The sequence below is a fragment of the Panthera leo genome, chromosome A1 (genome assembly GCF_018350215.1).
Source record: "Panthera leo isolate Ple1 chromosome A1, P.leo_Ple1_pat1.1, whole genome shotgun sequence".
Lineage (NCBI taxonomy): Eukaryota > Metazoa > Chordata > Mammalia > Carnivora > Felidae > Panthera > Panthera leo.
In genome coordinates, this window is record NC_056679.1 from 17782792 (window position 1) to 17807445 (window position 24654).

Sequence of the window (24654 nt, forward strand, 5' to 3'; positions counted from 1 at the left end):
GAGGGGAGGTGGATGGGTGGGGACAGGTGAAATAGAAAGATTAAGAAACACAAATTTCCAGTTATAAAATAAACAAGTCAAGGGGAAGAAAAGTACAGCATAGGGAATATAGTCAATAATACTATAATAGCGTTGTTTGATGACAGATGATAACTACACTTATCGTGGGGAGCACTGTGTAATATATAGAATTGTCAAATCACTATGTTGTACACTTGAAGCTAATAGAACTTTGTATGTTCATTATACTTCAATAAACAAAAACGATTACAAAAAAAAAGACTGTAGGCTTCCTAATAGCAGGAACCTTATCTCAGTTCTATTCCAACAGTTAGCACATTATTTGGCATATAACAGGCACTCAATACTCTTAAATGCCCATAAACACTAATCCCCTGGATTTACAATGTATTTTAACTCAACATTTCCCAAAGCTTACTCTGTTGCCCATTAATTCAAAGAGATCTTATTGCCTATTACAGGTTAGTAGGACTCTGCCATTCCCAAATAAGTTTGTGAACACAGTGTGAAGCAAAGCTAGTATCTTGGTCCACTGAGGCTTCAAGAACACAATACCACTGAATGGCTTATAAACACAAGAAATTTATTTCTCACAGTCGCAGAGGCTGGTAGTCCAAAATTAAAGCGCCAGCGCAGTTGGGTGGGGGCCCTCTTCTCACTGGATCCTCACAGAAGCGCAAGGAGCAAGGAAGCTCTCCGGGATTTCTTTGATAGCAGCATTAATCTCATTCAGGACAGCTCCACCCTCGGGACCTGGTCACCTCCCAAGGGCCCCACCTCCTACTACCGTCACTTTGGGTATTAGGATTTCAACAGGTGAATTTGGTGGGGGACAAAATTTTCAGACCCATAGCAGCTGGTTTCTTCATTGCAGAAAATAAAGCTCGCTCCAAGCTTTTACAATGTGCTTGAAGAGAGAGAGTTGCATTCTGCAGCATCATTTCAACAGAGATGACTAGAGAACACTCCTTTTCAAAGGACTAACATTATGCAGGTTCATCAGAAGGAGACATTGCTTCAAATGCCTTCACATTGATGGCATTATTTTATTTCATCTCTGAAATAATTCTGTGAAGTAGGGAAGAACAAGGTCAGACCTTCAAGATAAAAATGTTGCTAATAAATAATTGAAACTAAGTAATACATCAAGCGTTCATTGAACATAGAAGATGTCATTTACTATTCTAGTTACTGTAGGACTAGAAGAAAATTCTAAATCTTAGTTCCTGTTCTAGTTGACGACATAAGACATACAAGAAAAACGGAGAACCATTTTTATCGGTCCCCCGATAATTAGTCAGCAATATCAATGCACCAGAACCAGAGCGATGTTGAATCTAACCTCCTGATCGTCTAAAAATAACCATTCAGAAGTTTCTGGGAAATCCATAGAGCCCATCCGAGAGATCTAGATAGAAGTCTATTTGTTTCCATCACAAACACTTCAAAGACGAAGACTGACAACGTCAACATTATCTTTCATTTCTATAGAAAGACACAAGGTCTTTGGTTTTGTTATCTAAGAAGTGTGTGCTCTGGAAATAACATTATCTTTAGCCTTAACAAGGGATTATTACAAAGGCTTCTAACAATGGGGTACTTACACTAGAAAACTCAGCCAGCATGTAAGAATGAAAGGTAGCACTCTTCTGCTAAATAATTGTTAAAAGACATTGGTCAGATGTTTTGGCACTCTCCCCTAATGGCCTCTCTACTGCATATTACATTATTAACAGTAACCTGTAATTGTTTTTTGAGAATTGGCAACAAGTTGCTCTGTCAAATCTACAGGTGGTTTTATTGTCCTACAAGCATAAACAGGACAAAGGAAACAAGAAAAATATTCGCCTATGTTAAGAGATACACTAGGCAAAACGGTCAGATATTCTGAATTCTACATATAACACAAGGTGGAATTTCAATTAACACTTTATTATGGCGACAGCCTTCACAGCACAAACAATAACTGATGGGTAACTTTGGGTGTCACTCTCTAAAATTCAGTTTTCTCGCAAAAGAATGAAGAATAAAGAATAAATTGCGAAAAAGAATAAACCGCCTGCCTCAACACGGTAAAATGAGAACTGAGTAAGTTCCAGAGTACTAGTCCCTTCAGGGTGCTGGGTCCCAGTGAGTTAGCTAAACACTTAATACTATACCCTCCGCCTTCCCCTCGGGAGATTGGTAATAGACAACACGCTGAATGCCCTGTGATTTCTGCTGTACTGAAATGGATTAACTCTCCATAACCAACTGTTTCTCAAATCCACGTGTTCCTATTTTCTTTTTCCTGTTAACATCTATTGGAACACCCAGGAATCAGTGTCCCTGAGAACACACTGGAGGGCAATAACTTAAGTAAAAAAAAAAAAACAAACGAGTTTTAATGACATCCGCGAATAAATTTTGAACCTGATGCTGGTATTCTTTCTGACTACAACCACCACACACAACAAGGCAAGTCTTGCCAAGCTGGAGGTAGCTGGAGAGGTCAAGTGCTCACCGTGCACTAATGATAACGGTACATACGGCGGGCAATGTATTTGTGATAACATGTAGGATGACAGAAAGTTCTCCAGAGTGTGTGTGTGTGTGTGTGTGTGTGTGTGTGTGTGTGTGTTTAATAGGAATGGTTTTGAATCCTTTTCCTCGGCTTGCTTTCATTGTGAATAACAGCATGCTTTTTACATGACAGCTAACCAATCTGCAATCTCCTCGTTAGAGAGGCTAACTAACCCATACTAACCCTGGCCTCAGTGTTGTCTAGCTATGGCCATGTTAGCTGGGAAGGAAGTTAAAAATCAAATGACTCTCTTAGAAAGACTCTACTCTGCGTAAAGTAAATGAAGATTTGGACCCTGTCGAAAACACCAACCTAAATAATTCTAGGGAAAAAGTCTAGCGTAGCGGCTAACATGATAGACTCAAGAGCAATGGACAACTCCTTATTGCGTCATTTTAATGAACTGTTATCATCAGTATTTTTTTCCTCAGAAATACAAACTCAGGAGATAAAAACCTGTAATTCAAAACAGGTAACAACCGAGCACACTTGTCAGTAAGGAAAGATTTTAGCACACCCAGCAGAACACAAGCCAGCGACAACGCGCTTGTAGGCCGAAGGGTGCAAACGCAGCACAGGAGATGATAGCAGGTTCCTAATTTGCAGGTGGAGTCACCAGTGAAAATAGTCCTCATCTAAGCAAAGCGTGGAAAGATTTGGTTTTTCTGCTTTCTGAGTGTACACGCGGGGCTGACTGTCCACCAGGAACACCAAAATCTGTGAGATCAGGGAGAACACAGCTATAAACTGGTCTGTTCCTACACTACTTGTGATAATTTGCTGCTCGTATCATGTTGTCCCCAAAATAACTCTGGATAGAAAGATTGATCATTCATCCTTAGCTCAATGGTGGATATAAGTCTATGCCCCAATACTAGTATCACATGAGGTCTGAAGTGAATAAAATTAGCTCATGTTTCTCAAAATGTGGCCTGGGGACTGACCATGTGTGTTCTGGAACCTCTGGGGAGTCTGTTAAAAGTGCTTCACCTGGACCCCACCCAGACCTACCAAATCAGACTCTCTGGGACAAAGGAGGACCCTCCACAAGAAATAAAAGTCCTGGGGCGCCTGGGTGGCTCAGTCGGTTAAGCGTCCGACTTCGGCTCAGGTCATGATCTCGCGGTCTGTGAGTTCAAGCCCTGAGTCGGGCTCTGTGCTGACAGCTCAGAGCCTGGAGCCTGTTTCGGATTCTGTGTCTCCCTCTCTCTCTGACCCTCCCCCGTTCATGCTCTGTCTCTCTCTGTCTCAAAAATAAATAAACATTAAAAAAAAAATTAAAAAAAATAAAAAAATAAAAGTCCTTAGGGAATTTTAGGCCCACTAGAGGATTAAAAGAATATTGTATTGAATTTTGATGTCAATTATGGATATGGAAAACTTATAAGCTTCATGAGAAGGTCTAAAAACCATGAAAAACTTCCCAAATTAAGCCTTAAAAGACGTGTTCTTCTGGGGGTGGGGGGCAGTATGTAAAACAAGAAAACTGGTGGCAATGACAATTTTAAAATATAATCTTAAAACATTAAATGCAAACATAAAATTTGGCATTTTAGATTTGATAAAAGACCAGCTAATTCACTGACATCCCTGCCTGCAACAAATCCAGGGCTCAGAGTAGATGGCCCCTGTGGCATTCGTTTTGGCCCCTCACTCCTTCCTGGTAGCAAAGCCCCGCCCACGCCACCGCACTGACTAGCCTCCATCTGGACCTTGTTGGTCTTTAAGAGCGATGCATGTGGGACACGTGATTGCGAGGTGAGACATGGTCTGTGGCCCTGGAAAGTACTACTCTTCAGCAAGAGCGCATCATCTTTTTCCCTAGAGATGCCTGAGACCAGGAGAACTTGACCTTCCTCACAGCCCATTGGGGCGCCACCTTGCCTACGGGCAGAAGCTCTTACTGGCTGGTTCCTGATGTCCTCCTGGCCTAGTCTTTCTGCTTTTGCAAGAAATACACAGCTTTATGGAGCTGGCCAAGGGCTGTCTTCGCGCATCTCTCCAGTCTGCCGTAGAGCCTTCACGTCTTTTAATTAGCAATTCATTACTGAGAATCTACCGCAGGAAAACTACAGAGGGTGTATTGAGTTCTTACTTTGAGTTCTCCATCTATAAAATCTTGGCATATGGCAAAGGTAAATAAATGAATATATAATATATGTACATATTATGTAATGGACATATTGTAATTATGACATGTATATGCATTGAGAGAGAACCTCAGGAAAATAATTTTCTGTGACAAAAACACAGACAGGTACAAGAATGTCCTCAGCCAATACCACGCTGCAGAGGTAGTATCTTTCCATAGCCCAATTAGAGAGGTTTATATCAGATTATAACATAACTAAACATTAACTAAGTTCTGGGAGTCAAGCATCTACCAGAATTCACATTTTTCTAAAGTACGAAATGGTTAACTTAGAACAGGGTTCTCAAGATATAGGCTCAGAACCAGCATCATCTGGAAACCGGATAGAAATGTAAAGTATCAGGCTCCCAACCAAACCTACCCAAATCAGGAACTCCTGGGCGGGCCCCACCGATATGTATTTAAAAAAATTTTTTTTAACGTTTATTGATTTTTGAGATACAGAGAGACAGAGCATGAATGGGGGAGGGTCAGAGAGTGAGGGAGACACAGAATCCGAAATGGGCTCCAGGCTCTGAGCTGTCAGCACAGAGACCGACGCGGGGCTCGAACCCACGAACCGTGAGATCATGACCTGAGCTGAAGTCAGATGCTTAACCGACTGAGCCATCCAGACGCCCCCGTATTTTAAAAGCCCTGGCTGATCCTGATGCATGGTCAAGTTTGAGAACTGTAGACTCAGAACTCAAGACACCTCACCGGGACTTTACAGTGTTGGTTGGGGGTGCTGAATGGAGGAGTACGGTAGTTAGCAATCCACAAGGTGTAACTTAAAGGACAGCTAAGAGTCCTGCCTGCTCCCTGAGCTGGGCTAACAAGTCTCTGGATTTCTTAAAATCAGAGCAGCTTCTTTCAGTTAAGACTGTCATTAAAAAGTCACCATGCCCATTAATATGCCAACACTCATCATTTATCTTATTCCTTAGCTGTCACTAGACAGATAGCCCTAAAGAAAGGAAGGCATGATGTGGCATATCGTAAGACAAGTCAGGTTCAAAGTGGAGCAAGGGAAGGAGAGTGGCAAGCCCTCATCCTAAAGGGTGACAGACAGGTCCAGGTGGAACCCTATCGTGAAGAGGCTCCGGAAAGGCAATGGTGCTTTCCGCACACAGAGAAAGGGACACTCAGAGAAATACTTCGTCATCATTACTGTCTTCAGCAGCACTTAACTATCAATTAGCTGAGAAGATGGTCTCCCTGGCTTCTTAGAAAAGAACACCTGCCAAACTGTTAAGGTCGCTGCTTGCTACTGAGGAGCACTCTATACCCACTTTACACACATATGTGACGTGCATTCAAGCTAAATGTGGCCTGATATAAATTTGGGACTCCCTTCAGTGCCCCTTCGGTACAGCAGCAGCAATTTCCAAAGACAAAATCAACACACTCAAATCTCGACATTCACAATCACCTGTTACAGAATCTTACAGGCACACCTAACATGTCTTTACGATGCTCCCCCATGCTTCTATTCACAGAGCGCGTCAATAAGGTATTTTCCTGACACGTGTATCAAAAAGTGTGATACTAACGTTTAAAACTTCGGTTGAAGTACTTCATGACCACCACAGTATTGAGAAGCAAAGCACGTAATTTTATATTCAACAACGAACCCAACATGAAAACGTCTCTTTTCTCATTGCGCCATAACCATCCTGCATGCGTGGAACCATTTTTATTATACATTATATTTCTCAAGGGCTCTCTGCATGCCTTTTAAAAGCTCGAGTGAGGGCGAAACTCGACCGAGACCAGGCTTTAAAAATTACGACAGAAATATGACTTAAAAATGGAAGACGACGATGTGGCGATTCAAGTTCATGTACAAGTTGCCATAAGAAAAGCACAAGTCATTGATTCCTTGATGTCCTCCTCCTATAGGGAGCAAATGTCGTACGCAACAGTCCGATCTTGTGTTGCTCTGGCAGCTGACAGGTGACATTTGAACCTCTAACCAACCATAGCAAGACAATTCAAAATTAAGGTTGACACTTTGTCCTTTAACGAGTTCCAAAGTACTGCAGGGGTTTTACTGCCTGATGTTACACCATATGTGCAAACTCCAGACACAGCAGGCAGGGTGAAGCAGGACGCCTCTGTACTTTGCCATTCTCCCGCTTCCTGTTGTTTTTGGAGCAACCCTAACTTTAGCTAAACATAACCCTTCTGGGTGAATCATTTTCAGTAACAGAGTCCGCCTTATAGCAGAGTGCCCTGGATGCTGACTCTATTTCTGAAGCGCGGCCGTCTATGGAATTGAGAGAGCCCACTGGCTTGGGGTCTGGCAGTCTTTATGAAACCTATTTCGTGAAAACTTTCATAAAATAAAATTACTTGCCACTCAGGTTTTTATGAATAAAGCCCCAAACAATGATGGAATGAGTAACAGGAAAAATTGTTTTTGAAGCTTTTTTTTTCCCCCAACTAGCCAAATATTAAGTGTTAGTGATTCATGCAGTTTTCAAAACCTTTTCCATCCCTCAAGCTGTTTTGTAATTCTAAACGCACTGTTATCTTGAGTAATGGGATGTATTTACTTACTTGTGCCCTCAAGAGGTTCGAATCAGAAAAAAAACTCTTTTAGGTTTTACGTTCATAATTATTTTTTTGCCAGATATGAGAACTATATATGAGAAACGAGAGAGTACCAACTGCAAACTATATCCTTAGCTTAATGTCAGTAACTCTTGCCATGCAGAGTTCATGAAAAGCATGTACAAAGTGTGGGGGGAGAGGGGAGGTCCTTTTAAAAATACACATAACTTCTCCAATGATCTTTCCCCTGGAGTTTTCTGTAAAATAGAACATGTAGCTCTATATCATTCCAAAAAATCTATATGGAACTTAGAGAGGGAAGCATAAATCATGGGTCTCAGATTCACTTCCTGTTGCCTTCCTTCATTATACAGTTAAAGCTGATCAATAAAAACTGATCTGTCTTTGTAAGCATTTTCCTGTTCTCCCAGAAATAATTGCAGTCCCTGCCCTAAAATGAAGGCAAACTGAAAAGTAATATTTACTTTACTAATTTACTAATTAAGCCTATAGCTGTATCTGTAGCATAGTGGAATCCAGAGTTGTTCATGTTAAACTGATCTCTCGTGTAAAGCAGTAATCATTTATTTAGAAATACAGTTTAAGATTGAGCAAGGGTCAGTTTTACACCCACCGAAGAGTATTGAGGGCTCATGACAACAATGTTGAATCAAAAACTTTTCTACTTTTCTGGGAAGTCTTCAACTCTAAAGACCTGAAGATGCCAGTAAGACATATAAGAGGAGAAAAAGAAGCTGCCAAAGCATTTTTCCTGAGCCAAGTGAAACACAAACAGCAAATCAAGTTTATTCTTCAAGAAAAAAAAAATTAAATACTCCTGGCATTAACTCTATCTTTGAATTCTGTAGTATCAAAAAGTTTTCAAATTCAGGACTTCTATCTCAACTTTCAACAACTTTCTCATCATTTTACGGTATTACTATATGAATATCTGTATGTATCACGCGTAAGACTTCCGCTTGATGTTGAGAACTGAAGCACTAAAGGAAAAAACAGCTAAGCCTCCCAAACTGCCTCCCAGGGCAGAAGGAGATGCAGAACTACAAGGGAAAAAAAAAAAAAAACAGATGAGAACAAAGTTACCTCCAGTAGGGGAATAGAGAACTGCAAACAACTCTGTCATTTGCTTCAAAACGCAAACCTTGTTTGCCCCTTGCATTTTTAGCTTGAGAACTTTCTCTTTCAAAATGTGACTTCAAAGTGTAATATCAAACAACTTGCAATAATCTGTCGGGGTTTCTCCAACATGCAGATTCTATCTCAGAACTACCCATTTAATTTTTTTTCCTTCTTCTGGATTCTTCACAAAAGATTATAAGAAAGCACCAAATGGGAAAGTAACCGACTTTTACTTTGTAATGAAGTTACAAATAGTTTCTATACGTTTTCCTGGCTTCCTATTTCCCTTCATTCTGTACTATCTACATGATAGTACACATTTTACCAGGTTGTCACATTTTACCAGGACGGACTATAAATCAGACAAGTTCAGCCTGTCAGTTTGAAGAATGGAGGTGAAAAGCGCAGTGGAAAATACATAAAGTATAATTAAAACCATATGACCAGAAATATTGAAGTAATACTTGCTGGAGGAAACCCAAGTAAAAATCAAACCTTTTTCTGGTGTTAGTGAGACTATGCAGTCCATTTTGGACAAGCAAACAGCATTTGCTATATTTTTTTTTTTCTTCACAGCAAGAGCATCCCACGAAGTTAAATCCTAGTGAGATAATTAAGCCTATAGCTGTATCCGTAGCATAGTGGAATCCAGAGTTGTTCATGTTAAACTGATCTCTCGTGTAAAGCAGTAATCATTTATTTAGAAATACAGTTTAAGATTGAGCAAGGGTCAGTTTTACACCCACCAAAGAGTATTGAAGGCTCATGACAACAATGTTGAATCAAAAACTTTTCTACTTTTCTATGAAGTCTTCATCTCTAAAGACCTGAGGATGCCAGTAAGACACAGAGAATCTAATTGTTGACTGTTGAACAAGAAAAGCAGGAAGTTATGAAACCTGAACGGTCTCCCCTACTACATTATAAACAATCCCGATGTTACTGCCTCATATAGGTTGTACTTAGTGGGCCAATGATGTATATATGCCTAAGGATGTACAGAAATTCAGAGCTCTCGAAGGTGGAAAGCAATTCCAGTAAAATTCTTTGACTTCGGCAGTCTATCACCAAAGCCATCCCACGCCTATTTCTCCAGAGCATTCCATGTGCCAATTATCAGGACTTCAGTAGACAACTGCAACACGATTTTCAATATTGCTTTGGGATTCCGGGAAATGAGTCAAATTTAACAAGTCACTTACCTCCCAGAAACTGAATTCCTCCAGCCACTCTTCCCACTGTCCTGGAGATGAGCTCTGACACACAGCAACCCATGAGGGCGGTGAGAGCCACCAAGAGGAGGAGGCCACAACCCAGGCCTGTCACGACGGTACAGATCCTCCATCCTGCACTGGGGATGCCCTGGAAGGAGGCGTAGCGCCCACATTCCTCCACCATCACCATCATCTGCCGGCTTTCATCATGCACAGGGTAGGAGCATCTCCGGAAAGTACCGAAGGACACAGGCTTGCCCAGCTGTGATCCCCAGAGCCAGTAAGGCATAAAGAACCCCACGCAGGAGGTGGCAGCACAAAGAAAGGAGAGCAAAGCCCAGATCACCCCAGTACAAGTCAGGCTGGATGCCATCTTTGCAACAGATAGGGCAGCGAGGACCCAAAGCAACTACTCTGGGACTGCAGGAGTGAGTGAAGGCGTGAGACCACCAGGGAATGGCAGGCAATCCACGTTCTGTAACGCGTCTAGCAACACAGTGAATCTTCAGTCTTACTGGCCGTCAACTTCCCATCCTCTGTAGTAAGGATGATGGTCCCTGGCAAAACAATAAGAAACATTAAAAGTTAAATGTTTTCAGGGAAGTGAAACACCAGCTCAGTTGGTCTACAACCTAGTTAATAAACATTCAAACTTGGCTCAACACTGCAAAAAGTGGGAAGAACTGATTCTATAAACGCTTCTAAAATTCAAGTTTTGTCAAACTAGCTCAAAGCTTGTTCATGTCTTTATCTCCTATAAATGCTCCCAAATTAACTCTGACAGCTATTTACTTAAAGAAATCCATGGCTTCTATTTGCCAAGCCAGTGAATTCATTTCACATACTCGCAGTAAAAGTAATGTAGCATTTTTACTGGCAGTAAACATAATTCCAAATATTAAAACAAAGTGAACCGTACCATGGTTTGTTTATCTGGCTTGCAAGTTCATGCTTATAATTTGGAGCAACTTTTCCGTGTCCCTTTAGGTGCATTAACTCTGCATGAGCCCGAACAAAATTATTAGGATAATTTTCACAATTGCAGAGCACTATAAACTCAACAAATATTACAGACTGTTTAGGCACACAGACTGGATGCAACTATTAGGCACGTCCTGTACTCAGTCCGTAGTATTTGTGAATCCCTTCAGTCTTAACCACCTTCTTTCTCCTAGTGTAAATGAAAGAAAGCCTGTGTGTGACTTCCTTCTGATTCACTGGTTCCGACACAATGGCTGGGACCGTCTCTCCCACTGAATGATTGTCACTGTCTAATCTGAAAAGTAATCCATACTTCCCAGTCTTCTACATGGAACCCCAGCCATTCAAACAGTTCCACGCGCATTGACTTTCCACCCCTCCCTTCCTTTCAAAAGGAGTTCTTGAACGGTTTCCCACACTTTCCATAAAGAAGGGAATACAGAAGCACAGAGCCCATGCGCCCTACAGTTCCATTCCCAGAACCCTGAACTCCAGCCTTCAGGGTCCACAGCAAATCCCCTCTCCCTCACCTCTCCCCTTCCGCCAGCCCCCACCCCTACCGCTTCCTCTCCACACGCCACCCCATTTCCAGTCGTGTGTCACTCCCGGGGAACTTCAACTACTTTTTTTTGGTTGTTAATCTTGTCAATTGCGGTCAGCGTCAGCGTCAGCGGCTGAACTTGGTCTGCCCGGGCCCTGAGGCTGGGGGCGACGAGTGTGGGGGGCTGCCTGGGGGCAGGAGGGCCCTCTTCTGGAGCTGAGGCGAGGCGCCCCGAGGGGAGGCCAAGACGAGCCCACAGGCGGCCCCCTGCAGTGGCCTCACCCACCCCGCCACCCACCCACCCCAGCCTGGACGACACCCGATGACCCCCGAGCCCCGAAGGAGGAGAGGGGCATCTTGCAGCCGGCCCGCGCCAAGGGAGGGGAAAAGCACGGGCAGGCAGCACCCCCCGGAGGCGGCCGCCGACAGCGGACGCCGACCGCGCCGCGGGGCTCAGGAAGTCCGGCGCCCGGAGCAGCCCGACTCCGGCGGCCGGGGACGAGGGGGCGCGGGGAGAGAGCGGAGCGCGCGGCGCCGGGCGGCCGGCGCTCCCTACTCACACGGCGGGCGGGCGGCGGCCGGGGCGCGCGCACAACTTGCTGTCTTCCGCGGGCGGAACATCCACGGCACAGAAGAGCGTCCTCCCTCCCCGCCGCGGTCCCCGGCAGCCGCAGCCACCCCGGGCCCGCCTCGGGGCGGAGAGCGGCGTCCGGCCGGAGGCGGAGGGTCTCCCGAAGGCAGGGCTGCGCCGCCGGCCGCGGAGCCCCCCCTGCTGCCCGCGCTCTCCGGCGGCGGCTGGGGCGGTGCGCGGTGGCCACGCGCGGGGAGCCCGTGCTCGCACGCAGAGGAACAGGGCTCCCTTTGGCAGGCGAGGCACGCACCGCCTCCTCCCCTCGGCGGCCCGGCCCTCCTCTTTCTCCTGTCCCCTCCCCTCGCGCCCGGAGACCCACGGCCGGCGGAACGCGGACGCGCCGCTGCCGGCGGGGAACTCGCGAGACCCCGCCCGCCCCGGGGACCACTCCCGCGCCTCCCCCCAGCCCGCGCCCACCTCCCCCCCGCCCTCCCCTCGTGGCGATTCCTGCAAATGGGGAGGGCGTGGAGGCACACAGACCCAGGAGTAGGGGACAAAGTTGCTGGTTTTCTCGGTGCTCCGGAGGCGCCACGGAAGACCAGACACGTTCCCTGGTTGCCTTTGGGGATTGAGGTTTAAACTCCCGTTTCCTGCCGGAGGTGGAGAAGGGGGGCCTTAAAACTGGGTAAAGGGACCCTTTGGAGCTTTGAGGAGACTCTTGGGATGTGGTCACTTTGGAAAGGGTGAACAAGGCCAGTGTGGACGCGAGCCTGAGACATAAGAGCGGGAAGCGCAAGGCTGGGGGATTCTGCCTGGCAAAGAGTCTTTCCAGACAAGCCAGGGAGAAGGCGCGGCGGGGCGGGGAGGGGCGGGAGGGGGGGGGGGGAGGGGGGACTTCCAGCGCGAGCCTCCCCCCCCCCCCCCAGAAACCTTCTTTGGGAGCCTCCTTCAAGGCATTGTATTCTCTCTGGCTCGCTCTCCCTCCCTTCTCCCCCTCCTTCCCTTCCCTTCCCTTCCATCTCTCCATCCAATCATCCAATCATTCTTATGATCAATACCACCATCAGATTTCTTGTTATGCTTGTCATCGGCGTTTACCCCTTTGGAAGTTTAGAGCTACATTCAGTAGAGGACTGTGAGAGCCTCTGCGGAAGACAGTATTTTAAGAATCCCGCCATCTGGGAATAGCAGTGTTGGAAGCAGATACTTCCCCAGATACAGTCTGTGAAGTGCTTTTTCAAAGTAGTTGAAAGTTACAAATGGGTAGGTATGTATAATATTTCATAGTAAATTTTCAAACTGCATCATTTTAGTTAGCCATAATGGTGTACATTTTCCCCACAACTACAGCTGGAGATATGTGCTCTCTCATTATCATATTGAAAGGATTTGGGTAACTGGTTCCAACCTTTTTGAGGTCATAACAGGACTTTTTCAGAATATGGTGAGACTGATAAGCCTTTCAGGAAAAAAAATACACGTATTAAACTTCATCTCAGCGGTTCTCAAGGGGGAGAAGGGAGATTACCACCCACCCCACCACACACACCCCAGGGACACTTGGCAAGGTCTGGAGATGTTTGGATTATCAGGAGGAGAGAGGTGGTACTGGCATCTAGTGGGTAGAGGCCAGGGATGCTGCTAAACCCTACAAAGCACAGGTCAGCCCTTCAGAATTACCTGGCCCAAAACATGAATAAATAGTGCTGAGGTTAAAAAAAACCTGTTTCAGTGAAATGTCAGGTAATTCCCTGTTCCCCTGTGGTCCATGCATGAAGCCCAGATTCAGAACCCTGATTCAAGTGATTTGAATGGTCTCAAACAAATCACTGGTTACTGAGCTCCGTGATGGCCCAAATGATGGGTTTGGCTTCCAGTTACGCCCTTGGCTATTACCCAGAGACTTCAGATCTATAGAATGTAAAGGCAAAAGATAGAACTGTATAAAGATCAAATTATAGTCACAAGATTTGGACTCACCCTCCCCACAACCTACTGGGGAAATTGGTCCAGGACATTTCTGAAGCCTGGAGGAGTTTTAAGCACTGAGATGGATGGCTGGGATTACATTCTTGCTGTGTCAATCACGACGCTAACTTTTCTTAGTAGATTTCTTTAGTCCTCAAAAAAAGAAGCAGAAAAAAAAAAAAAAAAAAAACTATGAAGAAGGTGTAGCTATTATTTTACAGAGAGGTCAAGAACTTTGCCCAAGACCTTTCAGCGAAAAGGTGGGCTTTAAAGTATCTCATTATCTGCATTCTATTAAATAGAGTATAGTGCTATTGAAAAGAGTCTGCCCAAAAGGAAAAAGAAGATAGAGGAAGAGGTCGAATCTTTAAAAACTCTATTAGGATGTAATATCAATTATTTGTGGAAGCATAGTATGTCATATACTAGGACTCAAAGTTCTAACTTAGATGAATGAATCTGGACAAATGGTAACCTTTCTGAGCCTGAGTTCTCTCATTTGTAAAAAGACATTGTAATAGATGGTTTCTAACATTCTTCTAACTCATGACTTCTAGCATCATGATTATAGAAGTATTCATGTATTTGAGAAGATCCTAGGAGTCACCTAATTTTGTTCAAGTACTTTTTACAGATGAGGAAGCAGAGGCTCAGCATCCTTCCGGTGCGTTACCAAAAGCTGAGGCTAGAACCCATGTATCCTGATTTCTCTTCTCATCCCACTGTGTAATTATCTTCCCAAACTATAAAATCCTCCAAATCACTCCTTGGGTTCCTATATATATACTTTATAGGCAAAATGCGTTATAATATCTTTAAAACCCTAGTATTAAATTTGCACCTTCAAAGGATCTTTAAATTATTTCCCAGCCAGAAGTTCCCACATAGCAGATACTGCTTGGACCTCTGATTCCAGGTTTGAGTTTCTAGTATGTTTGGACTGTAGTCCCATCGAGTCATAAGATGAAATCATGAATATAAAAAACATGTAGGAAGCTGTAAAGCATCCATGACAACACACTTGGTTCGCTACCCGGGATTAATTCCCAACTCCTTCTCCTTGTTCACTAGGGAAGCACCTCCCTTCCAGCCGCCCTTAAACCTGGTGGTGACTGTATGACCCTTCTACCCAGTAAGTCTGCTGAGGAGGCCTTCAGGGAAGATTGTGTCCCCTGATAAAAGAGAATGGCTGTCTTGGACACATTCTTGAAGGATGAGATGTTTGGAGCTGTGGCAGCCTTCTTACAACAATGAGGGGAATCACAGAGACATCATCCTTTTGAATTACACCTCCTTTTGAATATTTTAAGAGTAAATTACAGGTTCTTAATATGGGGTAAATCACTGTTGCTTGAATCTTCTTTTAGTAGCTAAAAGCATTCCTAATCGATCAAGCACTGTGTAGATAAGACATATGCTCAATGACAGGAAACACAGCATTGTATCCCAGCGCTCGGCAGTTAAAGATAAATACTCAATAACTGAACATTAACTGAGGCAATTAGTGAACACATCAATACCGTTGTGATTATTATCCTTGTTCCAGTGCAGCCTACAGAGTGCATATCTGATTTCTATTTTTTTTTTAATTTTTTAGTGTTTTTATTTGTTTTTGAGAAAGACAGAGAGAGAGCACAAGGAGGGAGGGGCAGAGAGAGAGGGAGACAGGCTCCAGGCTCTGAGCTGTCAGCATAGTCTGGGGCTCGAACTCATGAACTGGGAGATCACGAGCTAAGCCGAAGTTGGATGCTTAACCGACTGAGCCACCCAGGCGCCCGCATATATGATTTTTAAACTAACAGGGGGTGCTATGTAAAATTAGGGGAAGAGTATGATCGTGGAACATAGGAAACAGCATGGGCTCAATCACCTCTGACCATTGGGGAGAGGTTGGAAAGGGACTTCTTCCACGTTTGTTATAAAAACCACAGTGTGGCTGACACAATGTCCATTTCCATCCCCTGTTCTTTTATATCTTTCTCTCCACTAGAAGCAGCTAAAATCTCCATTCCCTGGCCTCACCTGGAAGCTTGAGTGGTCACGTGACAGTGCTGGCCAATGAGATGAGAGAGGAGAGGTACAGGCGCCCTCGTGACCGCTTGCTGTTTCTCCCAGCCTAGAAAACTTACGGGATGGCACTGGAATCACAGAAGCCGTTCTTTGGCCAGGGAGTGACGTGCATGATGACAAAGGCCAACACACTAAGAACAGTAGAGTAAAATGGCTCTAAGAGTCTAGATCCGAGGTATTTTCACTAAGCTGCTGTGTTATCCTCAGACATCTTCTGGGTGAGACCAATAAGCCCCAGCTGTTTAAGTCCCTGTTACTGGCAATGGCTACGTGCCCGCTAGACTATTGAAACTACCCGCTCTCTTGCAGCACCCCGGGGGCCAGCACCCCAGGAAAGCGGATTAGACACAGAGCGAGGAGGCACTAAGCAGAGCAGAGAGGACAGAATAGCACCAGGGGAGAATTCTTTCTCTAGCAAAGGGTGGCTACGGTGGGCATTCATCGTCTGTAGTGTGCATTGGCGAAGGTGGATGGACCCTTCTTAAAATCTGGCAAGAGAAACAGGAACCGCGGTGAAAATAGCTTACAAAATACCACCCCCCCCCCCCTTAAAGTCGTAACTTTGAGGAATTAAAAAAGACAAATTCTCAGCATTATAAAATGACTGCCACAAGAAGCGTGTCTGAACACGGGCCAGCAAGAATGAGATGCAGGAAGGTATGAGGTGAGAAGGAGAAGCGGCGGATAATAATACAAGTGAGGCTCCAAATAGAGCCCGGAGAAGAGGGACTTTTCTTTTAACTGCTCCTGGCCTGGAGCTTATCAGTTCTCCATCAGAACATATCATTTGCTCCTCCACACATGCAGTGAAGTACCTTACGAGATGGTTCTCAGGACACAGGGTGTAAAACAGATAATTGGAGACCATGGTAGTTCGTCCTTTTTGCCATTTCCTTCCTTTGTTCATTCCTGAGCTACCTCTTTCCCTTCGGGAATCTCTTCTAAAGACAAATTTAAATGGGTGTTGCTTCCGTATTTTACTGCATTGTGTGCATCTTATAATGAGGGAAAAAAATCTCACAGGACCAGTGAGCTCTCGGGTTTTCTGGTCTCCATTTCAAGTAGTCTCTGAGTGAGATCATGTGTTGCTTTTGGAATGCCCTTTCTCTGGCGAACATGTTTATGCATACATTTACCAGAGCTGCCCTAAGATCCTACTCTAGGACGGGTGCCCATTTCATTTTCTATGAGCTTTCTGTCATGTGTTTGATACACTCAAGACCCCCTTCTCCCTGTAGAAACTGTGTATGCGCAGTTATGTTACAATTTCTGAATACAGTGATTTGTGTGACTCTATTCCCCAGAAACTCTCATGGAAATAAGGTGCATAGAGCCCATGGCCTGTTCCCAGGGGTGCTGTCTGCATTATTCATTTAAAGTTTGCAAACTACTTTGGCAATGTAAAGTGCCCTATCATTTCTCCGTATTATTCTTTCATGAATTAAAGCAGCATACAAATTTTAAATCAATAACTTATTCATAAGAGGCAAAAAATGTGAAGTGTTAAATTGCATTTAACGTAGCAAATATTTCACATTAGGCCATCAAAATGGAAAATGTCCATAATACACTATATATATATATTTTGTTAAATGACCCAGGTAGCATTTTAAACTAGTACATAATTATGTTTAATATTGAATCAGTGTCATGCTTTTGCTACTTTTAAATTCTTTTTTCTTTTTTTTTTTTTTTTTTTTTTTTTTTTTCTTTTCATGTCAAAAATCATCTCAGGCTTTTTCAGTGTTATGACTATGTTTTACATTTTTTTTTTTAATTTTCCCAGACTATGTAGAAAGATAGGTATAATGAGTTCTATAAAAAGAGATAAGAATTTTTTTGTAATAATATTTGCTACCAATCAGTCATAACTCCTGAGACAATTCACAAAGATGTGTTTCAACAGTATTTTAAAATTGTAAATCCTCCCTTCACCAAACTAAGATGCACTGCAAATACTGAATATACTAATAGAATGATCTAAAACTTAAACAGTTAATTTAGTGTTATAATACTAAGAGGGGCTAACAAACACTGGTTTTTCTGAAGTACATAATTTCATATTACAGCCATTGTGAAATGGTAGAGGAGAAATGCTTTTTCCCAATTCTCTGGTTTTCCTTAGGAGAAATTTTTCTTAAATGCACCTGGTCTCTCTCCACACATCTGAGCAGCTGGGGTAATTGGAGGCTCCAGGGGAAACCCCGTTTAAGCACTAGGATAACTGCCCTTCTCTTGGGGTGAATCTCCCATTACAGGGCAGGACTGTCCAGAGGCCACGCCTGAGAGAGCCAGTAAATCTGCCAAACCCTGGGGCCCGGTTAGCAGACCCGTTTGCCCCTCACTAAGCTACATCTTCTACATTAGCCTCTGTCAGTAATAACCATGATATTTTGATCTCCATCTGCCATTTTTCCCTCTCAATTTGTCCAGATTGCATCTGGGGAAGAGAAGCACTATTTATTGGCCCCCATCAGAGATAGTAAGTTTACTACCACAAACTGGATGGAAACATGTTGAAATATTAATTAAATATTACTATTTTGTGACCGATACGGCCGCAACACCAAGCCTGTACTAACGGGGTCGGGAGAAAAGATGGGAACTGACCTCCAGCAGTTAGCATTGAGTTGAGCTGTCAAAGGTTGTGTTTGGTTGACTTGCCAACTAGAGCGCATGTGTGGATGAAAAGAGAATGCTCCTTGGCTACGTATGGCTTCCAAAGATCAATGTCTTTGTGGCTTAAAAGCTAAAAAGCATGGGCTAGGTGACAAGAAGCAGAAGATACAAGAACAAAAAGAGAATTAAGAGCAGTATACAGCATCAGCCATTTCAGCAGACAGACGCTAGAAGAGGGGGTGGGGTGATAACAGCAGGGAGCAAGGAGGAGGAGAGAGAGGAAGAAGCTGGGGGAGGGAAGGAGGAGGAAAGGGAGGAGGAGACGTGAAACAGACGGGGATGGGAGAGGAGATGAACAGAGGCAGGGACAGACCAAGACGGAGAGAGAGAAGACAACTGTTCTGTTTTGGTTTTTGTTTGTTTTGCTTTGTTTCCAGGGAGAGAGGGATAAATAGCACTTCTGTGTCTTCTACCTTGAAGGCACAGACACAGGGTACTTGCCATGTCTGGTGAGGGATGGGAAAATATGGGTCTAGTGGCTCAATTGTTACTACATGGGGATTAGTATGCCATGAAAAAGACATGTCCACTTGGAAACATTAGCAGTCAAAGGGACATTCACTATGTGCAGGGAAATGAGAAGCTGTTTCCCAGCCCTCTGTCAGCTTCTATGGTAACAACCCGGTATAATAACTGATGTTTGAGGGGCACGTAGGTGGCGCAGTCGGTTGAGTGTCCGACTCTTGATCTCAGCTCAGGTCTTGATCTCACAGTTCGTGGGTTCAAGCCCTGCCTTGGGCTCCGCTCTGATGGTGCAGAGCCTGCTTGGGATTCTGTCTCTCCTTCTCTGTGTCCCTCTGCTGCTTGTATGTGCGTTCTCTCTCTCTCTCTCTCTCTCTCTCCCTTTCTCTCGAAAACTGAATAAGTAAACTTAAGAAAAAAACAAACAAAACTGCTGTTTGATATGATGCCTTTTCCAAGTGCCCCAAGCAGTTAGCCAGTCCTTCCCCTATACTTCTAATCGATGGATACCTCTTCCATAGAGCTTACAACAGTGCATTGTAATTATTTGGTTGTGTATGTGTATTCCAAACTTGATTGTTAGCTCTTTAAAAGCCGCCTTACTCATCCTGCTAAGCACATAGCAGGTGCTTACCTCGTCGGGCCTAAAATTTCATGGGCTGCCTTGGCATCTTTGAACCTCAGAAGGCCCCGAAGGCCTAGCTGTGAGTCCTGTACTCTTGCCAGACGGGCCCCCCGCCCAGAAGGAAATGTGCTCACCTGCCTAGCTTCCCCGTTTGCCACATCAGCTACACCTCATCCGGGTCTGAGCCCGATGGGTTTCGTTCCCTTCCAGCCCACACAATTATTCAAACAAGTCAATCCCATCCTACTGTGGGAACCGAGGGGGCACTTCCTCCTCTCATTACTACAAACCTTGCCTCCCACTGCCCCTGCTGGTTCAGTCTGCTTCCCCAGCGCCGCCCAAGTGTGGCCCTGCCTTCTGTACAGGAGCCACCCTTCCCAGGCTGTGAGTATGTGTGACCAATAAACTGCTGTCAGCTCATCTGTCCAGTGTCAGGTGTCATGTTTTCAGCCATCTCATGCTACTTAGGGTGGGGGACCCCTCTCTCAGAACAGTGCTGAATAAGCACTTGGTAAAAAATACTTGATATCATAATTGGCACAACATCATCACATCATCAAAAAAGACTACATTACTCTGTTTTTTTTAAGGCGCTAAACTACAGGATGTCCTTCGGATCCATTTCCATTCAACAACAGCTAAAAGCCCAGAATGTGAAATCCTTAGATACCTACAAATATATTAATCAAGTCAGCCCACTCCTTGATTGGTGCTGGTAAAGTTTTTACTGTGTAATTTAAACATGCAGTTATTTATAAATTAGTAAAATTAAAATGTGGTAAGACCGAGAGATGTTTTTCTTTTGGCTTATCTGTATTTCCTAATCTACCTCAAATAACCTGGAGTAATTATATACTTAAAATGTTTAATAGACGTATAAGGCAATTATCAACTGAACGAGTTCTCTGAAACACAAAATAACTAGATCTAACCCACTGGATAAAGCTGCTTAAAAAGAACATATTTCAGAACAGAGTAAGGAAGGGTAGGATTTATCCCTGAATGGAACATGTGTTTCAAAAATTCGTGAACCACAACACAATAAATGTACATCAAAGAGCATATCTGCATGTCAGGAACATTGTAGAAAGCAACCCAGATCTGGTCTGAAGTTCTACTAGATTCTTTTCTCTTCCCTTGTAGTGTTCTGGGGTCAACTTTCTGTTGAACGCTTCTGTAATAGCTCAAAGGCACATCCAGTGAGGCCGCTACATTTCTGCAAATTGCTTGGGGCAACTCTGGTCTCTTCTTGCTAAAGCTGTGGGTCTCACCCCTGTCTCTCCCCAGGATTCTCTGTAACCCCAAGTGGTAAAACAACAAAACAAAACAAAACAAAACAAAACCCCTTCTTTAACTCCTCTAGGTGGCAGTGTTTTGAAGGGCTTCAAGGAGGACCAGAGAGGAGGGTTCCATTTTAGCAAGGCAAAACAATTCACCTAAAATGAAATATTGGGCCTCCTAATTCTAGAACTCCCTGCTGGGGACATTGCTACCTCCTTACTAACTACAGCCATCTGTCATTGCCATTTGGGTCCCTTTTCCTGGACTTCCTTTCCTTTGCCCCTTCCTCCCCACCTAAACTTTTTTTGAACTCTTGTATTAATCCCTCTGTGTTATTACAGAGGAGCTGTAATAATCCCTCCTCCCTGGTATCTGATTAAAAAAAAAAAAAACCTTCTCTTGCTCAGGGACTTAGATTTGTGCTGCTTTCCTCAAGGTGGTCATTGGCTCAAACCTCAGTCTGCTTTTTAAAAAATAAAACAAGTTTATTTAAAATATATTAATAGACTCTGTTCCAAAGGACATTTCTTTAAACACAACTTTTTACCCATTTAGCATGAGCTCCATATCATCTTCGAGATGCTTTGAGCCAAAATATTAAAATAAAAAGCCCATGTTAGTGGTTTAAGAAAGAATATATAAGGTACACCACCCCGCTGCCTTAAAAAAATATACGTATCTTTTTCAAGAGGAATCAGAGCCAGCTTAAAACTATCAAAATCAAAACCCACAGTGTCCAGCTGCAACACTAACTAGGAAGCCAAAGACCTGGGTTCAAATTCAGAGTCAGAATCTTGACAAGACTAAGACCCAGATATCAGCTCTCTCTCACAGCCCACTTACCAAAGCTTTGGCTTTGCCTAATAAGACTATTCTCTGTCATCTGACCACTTGCCTGAGGTGAAATGAATCAATCAACTTATCTATTCCAGTTAGGGGTAGATCTTGAATTAATAGTAGTGCTTGTGTTACAATGTGATTTTCCCGAATGTTAAGGATTTGTTTCTTTATCCTAGAGGCCTCCTAGTGGTGGAAAGACAGCAAACCAGACACAGGACCTTCAGTAGTTTTTCTTCTAAGGTATTTATGCGCAAATTAGATTGTAGCCCAACCTTGTCTGACTTTCCTGTTAGAAAATGATTAGCATCCCAGTGTCTCCACTCCTAACACATTGACATGGGAGCTGACTTGGTTTAGTTATAGGTACAATGAAAATGGCAAGAGACCAAAAGAAGCCCGAGGTCTATCTTTGCTATAAACTCCCTGCTAGTTTAATTGTTTTTCTTCATCCTTTGTTTTTACATTTATGGCTATTGTTTCTTTCATTGCCATCATGCCTAATCAGAAATTACATATAATGTACTTACCGTTAAATTTTAAGCCTTCACTTACCACCTGCTTTGGACCCAAAAGTGTTGTAAGTCTTATTTGATCCCGAGTGTTGCTTAGAAAACAAATAATTATGGTGTAGTGAAGAAAGGAAAAGACCTGCTTCCTTGATTCACAGGAGCCTTTGAGTTCAACAGAAGAGACAGAGAATAAACATCCGGTTTTTGACTGATATTCCTAACCTTCATTTTTGTCTGTAAAGAAGCAGAAAAGGGAGAGGCAGAAACTTCGAGGGGGTAGAAATCAGGAACACCCAGTTCTGGGCTCAGTTTAGCTGTTAAACTGGTGCTTGACCTTGGACAAATAACAATGTAAAATGAGGGATCTGATCATCCTATTGTTTTCTTGCCCCCCCCCCTCCCAAAAATGGCACGATTTTGTAATGAAACTGAGAACACGATTACCAGTAGCCAATCAGGCCAGTATCTGGAAATGCCCTGCTGTAACATGTTAGCTGAAACTATATGAGGTAAGCTTGTCGAGGATTCAACAAACCTCAGCAGGTATACAGGTGAAAAGATGCATCATTTTGCCAGGGATTAACTTTTCTTTTTCCTGTTCTTATATAAAAATTTACACCTTTAGGCCTTCGAAACAATTCTGTTGCACTAACCAGTGCTGGATAATGACAGAGCAACCTGATGTCAAGCTTTCTGATGTGATAAATTAATCTAAGCCATCAGTTTTGAACCATTTCTTTTCCCTAGACAGATTCTGCAGAATTTCTCTTCTGCTGTCTTAGAATTCATTAAGTAACAAAAAATGCAGCATGTTTAAACCTACAATAAAAGTCTGGCCTACCTTTTGAAGATGAATTTCAGTGCACGATTAGTTTGCCAAGGACCGTGCAAAGATCAAGACCCTTTTAGGGGTCATAACGAAGAATAATGTACTGAAAATCCAATTGCCTTTCTTTTTTTACATTAACGAGAAAAGGTTTTTCGTTGTTTTCGGTTTTGGTTTTAGTTTGGTTTTGGTTTTGGTCTAGATATTTTCCAGAGTTATTTGGATTAAAGGTTGATATATAATAAAGGTAAAGAGAAGTATAAGATATAGCATAATGACTTGCTGTCACCAAGATAGGATTGATCTGAATTTGATTTAGCCATAAAAATACCTCTTATAGGGAGGAAGGACCATTATGGTTTAGAGCAGGCAGATTCTGGGCTTCGCCACTTAACTGGTTTTCTCACCTTGGAAAAATAATTTACTTAGCCTATCTAAAACTCCATTTGTTTAACTGTAATATGGAGATAATAAGATCTTCCCATAGTGTTATTCTAAAGATTAAATGAGATAATATAGATAAAATATTTACCACAGCGCCAAGTATATAGTAACTGCTCAATAAATAGAAGCGATTGAAACTATTATTTTAGTGAATTTTCTTTCCTATCATCTTAGAATTCACTTAGTAACAAATAACCCAACACATTCAAACCTACAAAAAAAGGTCTGCCTTTTTAAGATAAATTGCTATATAAAAATTAAAGTGAGCTTTCTTTTTTAGAACTGATTATTCAATATGCAATCTGTTATGTTTGCCACAATTTCTTTCAAAAGAGAAGACAGATTCTGACCAAGTTTTCCATATAAATAAAATTATCAGAAGGTGCCCCAACTTTGATGCTATATAAAATTCAATTCAGTATGCTATATAAAATACCCACAAAATGGTAGCCCAAAACAGTTTTCCAATGGCAATAATGTTTGCTACTTTGATACATTAAATTAATGAAAACTGAATACTGGGGATGTTGTAGAACTGCACATTTATCCTGAACTCAGGAAATTTGAGGCTAAAGCCCCCCAAAGCCAGCTTCTGTGCTGGCTTTCCTCTAATTCCTCTAATTCTAATATTTCCTCTAATATTCTCTTTCCTCTAATCAGGTTCTACGCTATGCCCTCCCCCTTCTTTCTTTCCTTTTTTCCCTCCCCATCTCTGAGTCTTTCTTGACAATACAGCAGGGACATATACATGAAAGTACTGTAGGGGTGGTCCTGTAGGGAAGACACGTTGATAATCCCAAAGTCCTTATTAAACAACATCAGCTCATACGTGGTATACCCCTCCCTGATTTACATCAGTTCTAGCTAACAACAAGTAATGACCTTCGTGGGTAAAATACAAAGCATATTCGTTTGCGAAAATATCTCTGCTATGCTCATTCTTTACATTGTTGACCATTGTGACAATGGAGATGGATATCTGAGTACAAACACAGGAAGAGATGGTTTCCACAAAGACAGACTTCAGACTTTAGAATTCCTGTAGAAACACCCAGACACCATTGTATCCTGACCAGTTTTAAGAAACCAAATAAATTTTATTATTAAAATTTAAAAATATCTTTCTATGGCATAATTAAAACAATGGGTAGAGCACACAGCCAGTTTACTGTTTAGACAAAAGCCCGGTAAGCTGGAAACTGCATGGTTGTTACTCAATAGTGACATCTACC

The 24654-nt window shown here is 43.0% G+C and overlaps 1 protein-coding gene across 5 annotated transcripts in view; it reads right to left on the reverse strand.

Moving 5' to 3' along the window:
• LHFPL6 (LHFPL tetraspan subfamily member 6) overlaps positions 1-22363 on the reverse strand; it is a 265994-nt gene extending 243631 nt beyond the window's left edge. The window contains exons 1-3 of one of the 5 annotated variants that reach the window (XM_042904643.1): positions 22171-22363; positions 13699-13831; positions 9614-10182 (exon numbers count right to left, since the gene is read on the reverse strand). In XM_042904643.1, coding sequence (XP_042760577.1) covers positions 9614-9998 — 385 coding nt within the window. In that variant the 5' untranslated portion in view covers positions 9999-10182; positions 13699-13831; positions 22171-22363. Of the gene's footprint in view, positions 1-9613; positions 10183-10544; positions 10593-11707; positions 12016-13698; positions 13840-22170 lie in introns of those variants that run through there. The other 4 variants (XM_042904714.1, XM_042904881.1, XM_042904580.1 and 1 more) reach the window with 4 other exon arrangements.
• Between the last annotated feature and the right edge of the window lie 2291 nt (positions 22364-24654).